General features: G+C 48.6%; 1 protein-coding gene and 4 non-coding genes across 17 annotated transcripts in view; all 5 read right to left on the reverse strand.

The window, feature by feature from the left end:
• TEX14 (testis expressed 14, intercellular bridge forming factor) overlaps positions 1-15273 on the reverse strand; it is a 29740-nt gene extending 14467 nt beyond the window's left edge. For 5 of the 13 annotated variants that reach the window (XM_085078420.1, XM_085078418.1, XM_085078417.1 and 2 more), the window contains exons 1-15: positions 14703-15270; positions 8872-8986; positions 8433-8598; positions 7962-8098; positions 7250-7331; positions 6677-6807; positions 5791-5904; positions 5383-5506; positions 4822-5000; positions 4235-4386; positions 3402-3592; positions 3082-3223; positions 1803-2737; positions 1049-1152; positions 79-158 (exon numbers count right to left, since the gene is read on the reverse strand). In XM_085078420.1, coding sequence (XP_084934546.1) covers positions 79-158; positions 1049-1152; positions 1803-2737; positions 3082-3223; positions 3402-3592; positions 4235-4386; positions 4822-5000; positions 5383-5506; positions 5791-5904; positions 6677-6807; positions 7250-7331; positions 7962-8098; positions 8433-8598; positions 8872-8986; positions 14703-14880 — 2830 coding nt within the window. In that variant the 5' untranslated portion in view covers positions 14881-15270. Of the gene's footprint in view, positions 1-78; positions 159-1048; positions 1153-1802; positions 2738-3081; positions 3224-3401; positions 3593-4234; positions 4387-4821; positions 5001-5382; positions 5507-5790; positions 5905-6676; positions 6808-7249; positions 7332-7961; positions 8099-8432; positions 8599-8871; positions 8987-14702 lie in introns of all 13 variants that reach the window. The other 8 variants (XM_085078414.1, XM_085078412.1, XM_085078425.1 and 5 more) reach the window with 4 other exon arrangements.
• LOC146429219 (small nucleolar RNA U3) lies at positions 9601-9814 on the reverse strand. The gene has a single exon (XR_014855883.1). It is a non-coding gene; the product is annotated as a small nucleolar RNA U3 (small nucleolar RNA).
• LOC146429220 (small nucleolar RNA U3) lies at positions 10922-11135 on the reverse strand. The gene has a single exon (XR_014855898.1). It is a non-coding gene; the product is annotated as a small nucleolar RNA U3 (small nucleolar RNA).
• Positions 12320-12533, reverse strand: LOC146429221 (small nucleolar RNA U3). Its single transcript, XR_014855897.1, has one exon. It is a non-coding gene; the product is annotated as a small nucleolar RNA U3 (small nucleolar RNA).
• On the reverse strand, positions 13720-13933 carry LOC146429222 (small nucleolar RNA U3). The gene has a single exon (XR_014855884.1). It is a non-coding gene; the product is annotated as a small nucleolar RNA U3 (small nucleolar RNA).
• Positions 15274-15378: the final 105 nt, after the last annotated feature.

Consider the following 15378-nt stretch of genomic DNA (forward strand, 5'->3'; position numbering starts at 1 on the left):
GCAAGATTTCTGACATTAACATTGATTTAATATTGATTTAACATTGATTTAACACTGATTTAACACTGATATACTCACTCTTCCATCCTGACTGCATCACCCTCCTCTTCTCGCTGCTTTTTCTGCTGCAGAACTCAGCCCTTGGTTTTGAGTGGCACCTGCAATAAGTGAGTGTGAAATGCACAAACTCCTCCAGAGCACCAGCATCTCGTGCTAAGTATTCCCCAGCCAGCAAAAGGCTCCAAGTTGTTTGAACATTAATTAGAGCACGTGTGCTCTCAGCCTTTTAACAACCCGGCAGAACCAGCAGGCTGAGCTGCCAGGAGCTTGGAAAGCCCAGACAGTTATTTAGGTCTATTATAGATTAACCAGACAAGCTGCACATTCAACTCTGCATCTCAGAGCTGTCAGCTGCCTTGCTTTATTGAGGTGATCACCATTTCAGATCAGCAGCAGAGCTCTCCACCCCAGAGAGGTGGGACAATCCCTGACCATGTCAGCACCTGGAATATTTCTGTTCTAACCTTTACCAACATCTCTTTCTGATCCAAATGGGTCGTGGATTAATTAGAAAACTGCAGCAGTTTTCTGGAGATGTCTGTTCCCCTCTTTCCAACAATAATCTGCACAAGTTTTGCCAGGTAATTTCAAAATTTGCTTTCTACTGATGCTTAGAAACACAAAGAATTGACATTGAAAGTCTTTCTCCTGGGAACTGAAGCAGGCTGAGCCCAGAGAGGAGAACCCCCTTTATTAATATCTCCCCAGATTGCTCTCCTTAGGCACTGGCACAGTTCAGGACCACTGACCTCCACCCCAGAGGCATCTGAAATCCCTTTTACCACCCCTCCTTACCACCAACTGCCCTGCCCCAGCAGCTCTGCAGCTGCCAGTGACTCACAGCAGCCTCCCCTCTGCACAGATGGCTTTTTGCCTCGCTGAGAAACACTTAATGCCAGCCTTGATCCTGACGTGCCTCCTTCTGACAGCCTCTCCCTCCAGATGAATGTCAGAATTAACTTCTTCTATGAATAAGATCAAAACTCACCACTTCTCCTCTCTCCTCCTCGCTGCAGGATGTGAATCAGCTCCTCTCTGACACCGCGAGTTGAACTTTTTTTGGCACCTCGCCGACACGTGGGGGAGGAGATGCTGAAATGAGGCCAACAAGGCATGATTCAGCACACGCTGGGCATTCTGCTAATTGCTGCCTGAGCTGGCTGGGAGAGAGCCTAAGAACAGGGCAGCACTAACTTTATTTTGAGTTGTATTTCAGCTGCTCTGCGCAGGAGAAAGGATGGTAACTCCAAGCCTCAGCCTGGCAAAAACCCTGCCCTGGATTTACAGCAGCTTTCAGATGCAGGCAGGCAATCAAAACTTGCAGTTTCCTGGGGGATGAGTGGACCTGAATGATTCAAGATTATCCCCACGGGAGATATGCACTTGAATTTCTCTCTTTCTCTTTGGTTTGTGTATTTAACAATGAAAGTGATCCAGAAGCCTTTCCTAATAATAGCTTAGGCCTTGACACAAACAAAAGTGTTTCTCCACTTGGCCTTTTCCCTGAGAGTCCCATCTCCATTTTAGAGCAACATTTGGATTTTAACCCCACCCTGAGCCACTGGATCAGCATTTTCCTGGAAGGAGTGGAGAGAAAGAGGAAATAATACAATCGCACTGCTGAGCTGTTTTCTTTCCCATCTACAACACACGTGAATAGATTTTAAAGGACAAATTCTTCCCTCCTCTTGGACACCACCCATCCCTACAACTCTCTGAGACAGAAATGATCAACACTTTACCTCCTGGTTCTGGCTCACTTCATCACCCAGGCCTTTCCCCACACTGCAGCCAGGATCACGACGGTTGTTGGCAATTTTGCTCTTCCACTTTTCATTCTGAGTTGCCTCTATTCCCTTGGCTGTCTTGGGCACAGCCTGGAAACTGTCTGTGCCTGGTGCCTGAGGTGTCCTTGCTGGTGGGATGTAGTCCCTGGATGGTGGAGCTACAGCTTCATGTGAGAAAGTATCACCTCCAGGAAAAGGCTTCTTGGTATTTTGGGAGGTAGCATCAGACTCATTCCAGTGCCTTCCTTGAGAATCCATCCTGGTTTCCTGGGGCAGCTTCTTTTGCTTCCCAACAGCCTGTCCAGTCAGCCTGTCCAGCTTCTCCCCTGTCCTGCTCAGGGAATCTCCTGCCTGCTGCAGGATGCTCTGGCTGATCTTGAGATCCAGGATGCATTTGCTGATGTGCTGCTCGCTCTGGGAAGAGCTGCTCAGCCTCCTGCCAACATCTCCTCTCAGCTGGGGCTGGCCAGAGGCTTCTCTCACCTTTTCCTCTTCTTCCTCCTCCTCATCCTCATCCTCCTCCTCATCCTCTACAGTGAACCCTGTGCTGGACCCTGAGGATTCCCCTTCCTCCTCATCCTCCCACTGACTCTGATCTCCTTCCTTCTGCTGCCTTCCTGCATCTTGTACAGCTTGACCTAATCCAGGTGCTCCTTGCAGGATGTCTTGGGGACCTTCTGGATAACTGGCAAGGATTTCATTCATTTCAAAGCTGCACAAGCTCCCATCCACATCACTCTCACTCGAGTGAGAAGCTCTTATTTGGAGTTCTGAGGAGACATCAAGGCTTTTGTCCTGCACAGCTGGCTCTGCACTGGCTGATGCCTCTTGGACCACCAAAGCACTGCTGTCCTCGGGAAAAACAGAGTCTTTGGGGGCAGAAAAACCACCTGAAAAATTCAATTTGAAGCATTAAAGCATTTCTCCAGAAGTCCCACGACCAGGCTGCTTTTGCACGCTTGGGGGTTCATTTTAGAAATTTAGAAATGACATGAGAGGCTTTTGACACCTCTGCTGGAAACTGGGACTGAACAAAACAGGTTTAGAGCCTTGAGTCCATTTGAGCAATTCAGTGGTAGCTAAAATGCCAAGCCAACTGCTTTCTTTCTTTCTGATTTTCAACCCACACCACCAAATCTGTGAGAACTCCCATTTTAATGATTTCTCAGACTGCTGTGGACTGAGGAACACTCCAAGTGAAGGACACAGTGACACTTTGCTCCCAGAGACTCACCAGCCTTGGTTATCTCTTTCTCCTGGAATTCCACAGTTCTCTTCTGGAAGCTAAAAGCTGATGCCCAGCAGATGTTCACGTCTGCAAAAACAGCAGGTCTCTGTGATTTGGACACTGCACCACTTCCAGACTTCACCAAGTCCTGTAAAACAGAAAAATGGAATAAAATACAAATAGATTTGATAGTTCAGTGTCTCTGCCTTCTCTTCTGAGGGGGTTCAGCTCCCTGATCAGTGTTGATCACTTCCCACCCGGATTTAAGCAGAACAACTTAAACCTGAATGGCCACAAAACTGTTCCATATCCACCAAAGAAATCACCTTTAGGTCATTTTTCAGGACATATTGAATATCCTGGAGCGTCGTGGAGCGATTCCTCTGTTTGGGCTCCAGCCCTGCCTTGACAACTTCATAATAGACCAGGGGCAGTCTGGCATCTGCTGCCAGCTGCTGCTCTGAAAGGATGAGCTCTTTAATTTCTGAGTCTTCCACACCCTTCCAGGGAGGGCTCTCTGCAAGACACAAGGACAGATTTTATGCTACCAGCTGGAAATCAATGCTATTAGAAATTAAAAAAAAAATCACTTTATTCGCTGTTCATTGCCTAATTTACAACTGAAAACAAGCTCTGGTAGCTCTTCCCTGTCTTATTCCAACAGTGGATGTTTTAAAGGGAGAAATATCTAGATGAGAGTGACACTGCAAACAACCCTGCTTTGGATTCTTCATTGGGATTAATTTTTAGAGTAATTGTTTATCCCATTTCGCTGTCAGAATAGTCAAAGTGAACACAAACCAGACATTCTCTGTAACAAGAGCAACAATAGATTATAATAATGGAACAACAATAATTTACCTCAAAGTTAGCACAGTGATTAAAAACATGAAATGTGCACAAGCTTGTTTTGAACACTGGAAAGACTTAACTGTGCTGGCAGGAAGGAGAAAAAATAAACAGCAGAAAACCACTGTATTTATCCAATCTCAACCATTAATTTCATTCTTTAGCCACACAATTTTAAATTTTCAGATCACATTTTATAGCATTTTCCAGTAATCTTTGTTATTGTCATTAATATTTGGGTTTAGGGTTTTTTTTTTGGTCTGATTAATTTTTTTAATTAAACCATCCCAGCCCAAAGCTGCAGATTCACCTGTCAAGGTCTCCTGCAGCACTGCACAGAAGCTGTACACATCTGATTTGACTGTGCCAGGCTTCTCCAGGATTATTTCAGGGGAACACCAGCGAAACAGCTGGGCTGGGACAGGAATTCGGGTCAGGTCACTGTGCTCTCCACTGTCTTTGCTGAAAAAAGGGGAAAAAAATGTAAATTGGGACATACAACACATTCAATTATGAGGTTTATATTTAGGAATTAAACACCAGCTTTGAGTTTAAATACCTTAAGGGTTCAGAGCATGTCTGCAAATAGAAATGTGCAATATTTCCACAGCAGTAAATTTTGGCAAAGGCTTTCTGGGGAAAGCAGCAACACCTTTAATGAAATCACACTAAAAAGAACTGAGAAAAAGCTGAACGTTTCCCAACAGCTTTACAAACAACCCTTTAGCTCTGACCATGGATAAAATACAAAAAAAAAATTATTCTAGAGGGTAATTTCAGTAATAATTTACTGGGATGAAAAGAAATACTCTTTGTCTCACTGGTGCCACTTAATTCCCATGAATCCAGCAGGGTGTTGGATGTCCCAACATGGATTTCACCGAGGGAGTTTTTTACCTCTCTATCATATATTCCAGATTACAGAGCTTGGCCTCCCCAGAGGACACGATTTGGATGGCGTAGGAGGAGAGGGAGCGATGGAGAAACCCTCGGGAGTGCAGGAAGCGCAGGGCGTCGAGGATCTGCAGCAAAATGTGCAGAATGGTCTCCATCTGCAGCACTGGGAATTCTGCACGCTGGGGAAAAATAACCCCAAGAGCATTGAATTTGCATGGCAGGTCTATAAACTCGATGGAAGAGGAAGTTGTTGTTATTTATTGCGGTTATTGGTTGCTGCAGAAGGCAGCAAAGGGAGCAAAGGTGAAATTTATTGGAGGGAAAAGATGGAATTGATTTGTTTGTTCTCAATACCAAACCAAATCATAACACCTTAAAAAGTGATTAAGGAAAAAAAAAAAAAAGAAGATAAAATTATCAAATGACAACGATAAAACACAAATAAATTGATTAAAAAGAAAAAGAACCACAACAGAAACTGAGGATTTTGTCTTCTTGAGTGAAGATGCAGTCATTAAACTAGTAATTAATTAGTATTTCAACCCCAAGCACTGCAGTTACCCTTTCATGAAGGATGCTGTACAGAGAGCCAAAGTGAACTCTTTCATAGACCAAACGAGATTTCTCCAGGTCTCTGGACAGACAGACAGACATCAACTGCAGCAAGTGAGGGTGGCGCAGTTTGCTGCAAAGGGAGGGGAAAAAGCACATTTGTAAGGCAAATTTGAGATTAAAAGAAGAAAAGCTCTGGCCTGCTCAGTGCTTTTGTATTTTCACTGCAATATATTTTAGCATTTTTTACTGAAAAACTCAATTTTCGAAGGCGTGGGATGACCAGAAAATCTGCATTTCTTATCCAGAGAGAAACTGCAACCCCAGCCTAACACTCCTGAGGTTCATCCCATTCCTCCCATCCCTGGAGATCCCAAATCCCAGGAGTTTCTGTGGCTATTCCAGAGCCTTTCCCACCTGCTGTGCTGCTGCTCTGCCAGGAGGAGATCAGCCAGGCGCAGCTTCCAGGTGTTCCTGCAGGGCTGGAAGCTCAGCTCCTTCACTGTCACTTTGCTGCCTCCCCACATCAAGCTAGAAAAAGGAGAGCAATTCAGACCAGAAGCTTCCAGCAGTGGTTTTTTCCCAGTTATGTGGTTGTTTACCGAGGGTTTTGTGGTGTTCTGGTGCTGCCTCCCGCTGTCAGGAGCTTTAAATTGAGGATTCTCCTCGTTCAAAATGACAATAAACTAAAAAATGATGGAGCAGGGCAGAAAAATCAAAAAATCCCAAAATCCCACCCCTTCCACGCCAAAATTCCCTTCACAAAAAAATTCCCCTGTGACACAAATCAGAGTTTTGGGGAGATTAAATCACCCATTTGTCAATTCTCTGCCTGCCTCTGAGACACAGCTTAATACACAATAATGAATAAACAATACTAAAGATTTTTTTAAAAAATTCTCAGCCTGTCCTTGCAACTCTCATTTCACCAGAGCTTTGAGCAAGTGGGCAGCACATCCAGAAAACATCCTGGACTAACATTTACAAGGATGAAATACTGAACAAAACACAATCTGTGCAACCCCAAACATATTTCCCACCACAGGGGGATCAATACTGAAACCCTGCCATCAGTGATTAGCCATAACTGGGTTAATATTGCTTGCAGGTTGCTTTCAGACACCAGAGTCTGACTCAGCTATTAATCAATGAACAGCAGAAAACAAGTTGCAAGCAGGAAACAGGGAATAAATACAGAATTGACATGGAAAATTACCCAAACAAAGCACTGCTACAACGATTTGCTGTGTAATAGTGAGAGACAGACACTGAGAGGGGCTAAAATCTGTTTAATTCCACTTACTTGGTCATGATCATGTAGGGCCCAACGGGGTAAGAAAATGCTGGTTCATCATCTGCCTGAACCACATCCTTCTCCCCAATAATTGGGAGAGAGGCCAGGTAGCCCAGGTGGCCACTGCCTGCCAGATGGAACTGAAACAGGGAATAAGCACAAGGAATTATCCAACTCTTCCCAAAATCCATATATTTTAATTCATTAACAACCTGGGTGTGATCACTGCAAAGGGAGAATCAGCTCAAGCATCACCATGAAATGCTGATTATCAGTGCCAAAACCTGAATTTCCCAGTGAAGCTGCAACAGGGAAAGCTTTTAGGATCTCCCACAGGTGATATTTAAGAGGAATTTAACAGGAATGTCTACTGTTGCAAAGCAGCTCTCTCTGGCAGAGCTTGCTAACCACCAAAGGCCTAAATATTTCTGCCCTTCATGGGTTTTTTCCTATCTTTTCATCAGAAATAAGAATGCACTAAAAGTCAAAAACAGCACAGGTGGGATAGTTATTGTGAGGAATATGAGATTCTGGAAAAAATGTTTTACTATCATTAGAAAATCACTGCCCACAGTATCTTACCTTCCCAAAACCAAAGCTGTAAATGTTCTTGGCCACACTGGGTTCTCCTTTCAGTAATTTCCCCCGAGGAGTGTCAGCATTTCTAAACATCAAAAACAAAAGCAATGAGAGCAATTTATTTACTCCAAGGCTTGGATTAAAAGACAAATACAGAGACAGAAGGGGAAAAAAAAAAAAAAAAGCAGAATTTCTGCCAGAACCATGTATTTGACTGGTCCAACACAATGTGGATGTTAAAATTCCAAATTATTGTGCAATTCATTCAAGCTTTTTAGATGCACTGTTATAATATGTATTTGTTTAAAGCAAGAATGATAATAAATGCATAAATATATCCACAGACATCCTGCACTGCTTTTTTTGTTCACAGGTCTGTATTTCTCCCAGCGAATATCTGATATAAAAGCTCCTGAAAGAGCTGGGAAAAACCCCCCAAAAAATCTGCAGCAACCTCAAAAAGTCAAAACCCAAACTATTCCATGTTACCATTTTAATGCTACTAAAACCCACTGTTTTTAATGCTGATTTCAAGCATTTAATTGATTAAAACTTCTCCTAACATACTGATATTTACAACTATAAAGTTTCTATTTGGAACTGTCACAACAGAAATCAAATTTATCACAGCAGATTTAAACCTGCTATTGGGAAAAAGACACAAGAAGTGGTTCATTTGAAGAAAATAGGTTATGGAAGGAGAATTTCTCGTTACCCTTGGATGAGGCCAGCAAACCTCGAGGGGCTGCAGATCAAAGCCTTTGAGGAGCCAACCTTCCTGAGCAGATCAGAGGGGAAATTCCAAATGGCAGCCTGCATGTGCAGCAGGCACTGCTGCATGAATTCCAGCATCTGGGCACGAGGAAGAAGAGGGAAAAACAATAAAAATATGGTTTCAGAACAAGGTAAACTATTTCAAATTAATAAATCAGGAGTACTGAAAAAACAACTGGTGATTTGCAGTATTGAAATGGGCATTTTGAGCAATGGATTCATGGAAACACTTGAAGAAAATCAATTACACAAAAATGGGGGAAAATTTGGCTTCAAACAGGTGACAAACTTTTGAAACTTCACCCAGGGGAAACTGTAATTTAAGTTTCTTTTTGAGAGGAATGTTGTGATGACAGGAAAGAGAAGTTTTAAATCAATATTGCAGTGAAGAACAAGCCTTCCACACAAATACCTGAGCACTGCTTTCCTTCCTGCCTGACAAAGCCCAGGACTGGGGAGTTTTCCCCTCTCTGTCGTGGACTCTGAGATCTCCTCCTTCATCCAGTAACTTGCTGAGGATCCACTGGTTTCCAGAGAAAGCAGCTGCATGCACTGGGGTGCTCCCATCATAGCAGCGACTGGGGAACAGCAAGAGACAGACAAGTCAGCAGTTGTGCTTTTGGGGGAAAAGGGGAATATCTGGGATGTCTATGTACTCCCAAGTAACCAAACCAACCATGGAAAAAGGAAAATTATTTATCTGTTGAACTCTGAGAAGCTTTGGCTAAAATACCAAATGGCATCTTAAGCACTTCCTCATTTATGCACAATAAATATTGTGTTTTACTCTAACTAAACCCACTCAAAGATTAATTTCAATTAAAAAAAATATCAAATGTTTGATACTTAACTGATTAGCATCTGAGCCATATTCCAGCAGCACATCCACTATTTTACTGAGCCCCAGCAGTGCAGCAATGAAGAGAGAGGTTTGCCCCATGGAATTCACAGCATCGACAAAAATTCCTGCAGGGAAGCAGAAAATCCCGAGGTGGTTCATCCCCACTGAACTGACTGCTCTGAGGTGCTGCAGATATGGAAATACAGCAGCAGAAATTGAGGAAAAAGAGCAAACAGTGTGACTTGGGACCTTTAATAGGTATTGAATACACTGCTCGTCCACAAGGATTTTAAATTACGGATTTAAGTAATAAATGGTAATTTGCGTAAGTAATAAATGGTACTTTTAAGTATTCTGTAAGGAAGTAGAAAGTGCTTATATGGAGTGTTTACATGAGATTAGAGATGGGTGAATGAATACAGATGGATGAGCACAGATCACACTGGGGGATGGCATTAATTAATAATTATTCTCAAGTAATTGGTCAGAGCACGGTGCTCATAACTCCAAGGTCACAGGTTCGATCCCCACATGGGCCATTTCCTTAAGTGATGAACTCGATGATTCTTGTGAGTCCTTTTCAACTCAGAATCCTCTCTGATCTGCAATAGCTTGTCACTTTGATTTTATTCTAAATAAATAATTCCAAGGGCGATGAGCCTGAATGGGAGAGACATGGGCTGGGTCTCGCTTACAAGGGTTATTCTATTTTTTAACCATGATAAATAAAGGGCCACAAACCACTCAGCCCGTGTTCTCTCCCTCCCGAGCCCCACCAGGAGGCCCAGGAACGGTCATCAATGGCGAGCGGCCCCTGCCCAGGCAGCACCGCTCACCCGCTTCGCGCTCAGGAGAGAACACCCTGCTCCTCCTCGTGGCTTGTGACGCCGACCAGGTGCGATCACTCTCCTCTAGTGACCAACTACAGAAATGATCCCTGAAAGTATAGTCTTGACTCCTACCCCCCACCGACTCACGGCCCACCCGCACACAGCGATACACAGAACACGGTGATCCCCAAGTACCCGCAGCGTCCACAACGGAAAAGAGCCGGCACGGCCCCGCCGATGCCACGATGCCGCGGGAGCGCGCCCCGAGCCCCTCGGGAGCGCCCGCGACCCCCGGAACGGCCGCGCGTGGCGGAGCGCGGGACACGCCCCCTCATTTGCATGTTCCACCTCCGCTGGCCAATCAGACGCGCTCCCTCCGGCCCGCTCCGCACCGCACCGCGAGTGACAGTGACAGCCACACCGCCGTGCCCGCGGCCGCTCCCCGCGCCGTGCCGCAGCCAGCAGCCTCTCTCCGATCCCCGGCACGGTGACACCAAGGACAGCCAGCCCCAGGGATGCGGCGAGCGGCGTCAGCCCGAGCGCGGGCTCGTTGCCCAGCGTGCAGAGCCATTCCCGCAGCCAGGTGGGGGATTTCTGCTGCTTTATTCCAGTTTGCGCCGAGCACGGAGCGCGGTGGTTCACACAAAGAGCCAGCTCCCCGATTATCAAGACTTTACACTATTTATATATTTTTACGAAGGCATCGGTATTCATTGGTTATAAATTGCGTCGCTGTATCAATCAGTACTCAAACCCTTATTTACTAGTTGTATCTCGTTTGCCATGCTAATTAGTCCGCTCGTGCTGTTCTTCCCTCCACTGGGGCCGGGGGGTTGTTACAAATAGGTGGTCAGTGGGTCAGTGGCCGTGATGTCCCACTGCTGATTTACCATCTCCCAGTTACTGCTCAGTCCTGCGGACTTCTCCAGAGCCCTTTCCTCTCGGGATCGCGATCCCTTTTCCTTTAAACAAAGTATTAACCGAGCCTCCAAGGTGCACAATGAAATTGTTTAAGCGTAACCGGCTGGCTATAGCTACTGCTTTAAAAAATGGGTCAGTGGGGTTGAGATGTCAGCAGCTCTCACATCATTGCGCGGCTCTGCTCGATTCAGGCTCTGCTGTAGCCGATCTGAGCAAGAAAAAAGTTTTTCGCTCTATCTTACACTTCCTCTGAGGACAGAGGAATGCCAACATCTATTTTTTAAACCAGTATAAAAAAAAGGGCCACAAACCACTCAGCCCGTGTTCTCTCCCTCCCGAGCCCCACCAGGAAGCTCAGGAACGGTCATCAATGGCGAGCGGCCCCTGCCCAGGCAGCACCGCTCGCCCGCTTCGCGCTCAGGAGAGAACACCCTGCTCCTCCTCGTGGCTTGTGACGCCGATCAGGTGCGATCACTCTCCTCTAGTGACCAACTACAGAAATGATCCCTGAAAGTATAGTCTTGATTTCCAACCGCCACCGACTCGCGACCCAGCCGCACACAGCGATACATAGAACACGGTGATCCCAATTACCCGCTGCGCGCACACCCGGGAAGAGCCGGCGCGGCCCCGCCGATGCCATGATGCCGCGGGAGCGCGCCCCGAGCCCCTCGGGAGCGCCCGCGACCCCCGGAATGGCCGCGCGTGGCGGGGTGGGGGACACGCCCCCTTCATTTGCATGTTCTGCCGCCACTGGCCAATCAGACGCGCTCCCGACTGGCTCCGCCCCGTCCCCCCTTCCCTACCAGTGACGCAACCGCCCCGCCCCGCGCTGGGGCCGCGACACGTCACGGGACGCGGAAGCGCGAGCGGGTGTTCCTTTGTCCCTTGTCACACGCTGATGGCTATTTAGTCGCAACCCCGTGTTGCGGCTTTGGGAAGAGTCGCTGGAAAGCTCCCTGGAGGAAAAGGACCTGTGGCTGCACAAGAGCAGGCAGAGTGCCCTGGTGTCCAGGAAGGCCGATGGAACGTGGCCTGTGTGGGCAATGGTGTGACCAGCAGGACCAGGGCAGTGACCGTCCCCTGTACTCGGCAGGGTGAGGCCACATCTCGAATCCTGTGTCCAGTTTTGGCCCCAGCACAACAAGAAGGATATAGAGGGGCTGGAGCATGTCCAGAGATGGGAACAGAGCTGGGAAAGGGTCTGGAGCACAAATCTGATGAGGAGCTCCTTTCCCTGGAAAAAAAAAGGCACCGGGGGGACATTCTCCCTTCCCTGCAACTGCCTGAAAGGAGCACGTAGGCACGAAGGGTCTATCTCTCCTTCCACCTAACAAGTGACAGGATGCAAGGAAACAGCCTCAAGCTGCACCAGGGGAGGTTTAGGTTGGATATTTGGGAAAAGTTATTCACCACAAGGGTTATCGAGCACTGGCACAGCTGTCCAGGGCAGTGGCTGAGTCCCCATCCCTGGAGGGATTTATTGGATATTTAGCTCTGGCACTTGGGGCACGATTTACCTATAACAAGGCAATGCGGGGTTAATGGTTGGACTCAGCAGGCTTTTCTAACCTCAATGATCCCGTACGGGTTTTAGGGTGCAGCAGACAATCTAGTCCAAGCTCACAAGGGACTGCCCTTGCCACTACTAGCACTCTTGCTACACAATATCTGTTTTTTAAACCAGTATAAAACAAAGGGCCACAAACCACTCAGCCCGTGTTCTCTCCCTCCCGAGCCCCACCAGGAGGCTCAGGAACGGTCATCAATGGCGAGCGGCCCCTGCCCAGGCAGCACCGCTCGCCCGCTTCGCGCTCAGGAGAGAACACCCTGCTCCTCCTCGTGGCTTGTGACGCCGATCAGGTGCGATCACTCTCCTCTAGTGACCAACTACAGAAATGATCCCTGAAAGTATAGTCTTGACTCCCAACCGCCACCGACTCGCCCCACAGCCGCGCACAGCGATACATAGAACACGGTGATCCCCAAATACCCGCAGCGTCCACAACGGAAAAGAGCCGGCGCGGCCCCGCCGATGCCATGATGCCGCGGGAGCGCGCCCTGAGCCCCGCGGGAGCGCCCCCGACCCCCGGAATGGCCGCGCGTGGCAGGGTGCGGGACACGCCCCCTCATTTGCATGTTCTTCCACCGCTGGCCAATCAGACGCAACCCCGCTACCTTCCCTACGAGACGTGACGCAACCGCCCGAGCCCGAGTGGCGGGAGCTGTCGCGACACGATAGCAGGGACCGTGTCAGCCCGTGCTGAGAGAGGACAAGAGCTCCGGGACCCACAGCAGCAGTGCGGCACGACTGTCGCCTGCCGCCGAGGCGGTGCACTGGCTCCCAGCCGCTCCCGAGGCTTTCAGGCACTCGCGTACCGACCTCAACAACCCCACAGGGCACTTTTATCAACACCGGCCTTAATCTCTCTGGATTCTGCCCGAGTACCACGGAGCCCCACACCACAGCCGACAGAATGACGCGGAGCAGTTTGTCCCTATTCCAGCAGACAGCCCGTGGCCCCGGGATCCAACCGGGAACACTCCATTTTCCACGGCACTGCACGGTATAAAGATAGAACATGGAGCAGTTTCTCCCTAACCCGCTTTTAGAGTCTGACCAAACGTCTGTAGCCTCTGCGACAGGGACTTCCACAACTTCAAGAGAATCCTGAATAAGCTCTCCTTAGTCCCGTGCCACTTTCGGATCATCACTGCTCATCAGACACAACTCCACCGCAACCTCCAAGTCCCCCTGCCCTACACAACAGATGGGCTCGAGAATATTATCGGCCTGAACACCCTCACCGGGCAATGAACTCTAAATCTGTCTGGCCGCTCTCGCCTACTGGGGGTCGGTATCAGTGTGACACTGCAGCGAGAGCTGCGAGTTAAGCAATTCGGGAAGCAAGCGCCCCTGGCAGAGAATTTCCGGTGTGCTCCACCCACATCTATTTTTCTAACGAAGCAAATGCCCCTGGCAGAGAATTTCAGGTATGCTCCAACAACAGATGTTTTATTAACGAAGCAAGTGCACCTGGAAGAGATTTTCCGCCATACTCCCACCACATCTATTTTTTAAACCATTGGAAAAAAAGGGGCCTCAAACCACTCAGCCCGTGTTCTCTCCCTCCCGAGCCCCACCAGGAGGCTCAGAAACGGTCATCAATGGCGAGCGGCCCCTGCCCAGGCAGCACCGCTCGCCCGCTTCGCGCTCAGGAGAGAACACCCTGCTCCTCCTCGTGGCTTGTGACGCCGATCAGGTGCGATCACTCTCCTCTAGTGACCAACTACAAAAATGATCCCTGAAAGTATAGTCTTAACTGTGCATCGGCAGCGACTCGCGCCCCAGCCGCGCACAGCGACACATAGAACGCGGTGATCCCGAAATACGCGCTGCGCGCACACCGGAGAAGAGCCCGCGCGGCCCCGCGGCGGCGGGAGCGCGCCCCGAGCCCCTCGGGAGCGCCCGCGCCCCCCGGAACGGCCGCGCGTGGAGCTTGCGGGACACGCCCCCTTCATTTGCATGTTCTGCCTCTGCCGGCCAATCAGACGCGCGCCCGCCAAAAAGCGCCGACCACGCTGCTCTGGATCGGCACAACCCGCCGCGCTGAGAAATGGGATTGAAACCCACCTAAACCCACCTAGAGCTGAAACAGAACTGTACCAAATACTGGGTTTCGTTTACAAAATCCCCCGTTGCCATGTAGCTACGATTCCGGTTGTCAAAATCCCCCGTATCTTAAATATCTTATGCATTTGGCAATCCGAATTAAAATGCATCTGAAGAGAATATTCCTACAGCAAACTTTTAGAATTTTAGTTTTGCAATGCCGCAATCATTTCCTTATGAGCACTTTACTAATAATAGATTCGTTTCCTTTTTAATTAGCTTATTCTACTATGCTTTTTTGATTCAAGAACTTTTCCCACCTGACAGAAAAGGGCAGCTATAAGTCATTCTGTAAATATATTTCGCCTAGAAAACTGGATTCTCCAAGCAGTATGCTGACTATTTTTCACCAGAAATAAAAGCATATAGGGAAAATTAATTCCTTTCATCCAGTACTTGTCTAAACTTAGCTTTTACCTTTTTTCAGAAGCTTCTTCACTTTCTCATAGTTCCCTTCCCTGACGTACTCATGCAGGTCATCCTCCAGGGAGTCACCTTTCACACTTCCAAGCTTGACTGGGCATGGGAATGGGACAGGGATGGGATGAGCCATCTTCTTTCCTGAGCACAACTGCGAAAAGGTAGCAAACGTCATCCAGCTGCAAACCACCGCAGCTTGAAGAACTGATTTCTGACTTCAGAACCTGCGGCAGCTTGTTACGGCAGCTTCCCGCAGGAATATCCACTAATAGAAGGGGAAAAGAGCCTCCTGCCCTCCCTAACTGCGCCCTCTCGGAGCGGCAGGTGCGGCAGCGCAACGAAGCCACGACAGGCGACAGCCGGAGACATCACAGTACCTGCTAGGTGCACCGGCCTCTCCGCGGGGGCACAGGCAGGGCACATCCAGCGGCATTCCCGGGTCGGCAGTGACCTCTCCAGTCCCTTGGGACACACTGCGACACAACTCCGCGCTCACCTGCCGCTCGAACGGCCCCGGCACGCGGGGACGGCTCTGCGCATGCGGGGAATCGCGGCGGGCGGAGCGAGCGGGGCCGACGGGCGGGGCCAAAAGGAGATGGGCGTGGTCGGTGGGCGTGGTCGGTGGGCGGGGCCAAGACCTATGACCGCTCGCTGGGGCGTGGCCGGAGCGGGA

This window comes from Lichenostomus cassidix, chromosome 19 (assembly GCF_008360975.1).
Source record: "Lichenostomus cassidix isolate B80296 chromosome 19, HeHo_3.0, whole genome shotgun sequence".
In the NCBI taxonomy this organism is placed as follows: Eukaryota; Metazoa; Chordata; class Aves; order Passeriformes; family Meliphagidae; genus Lichenostomus; species Lichenostomus cassidix.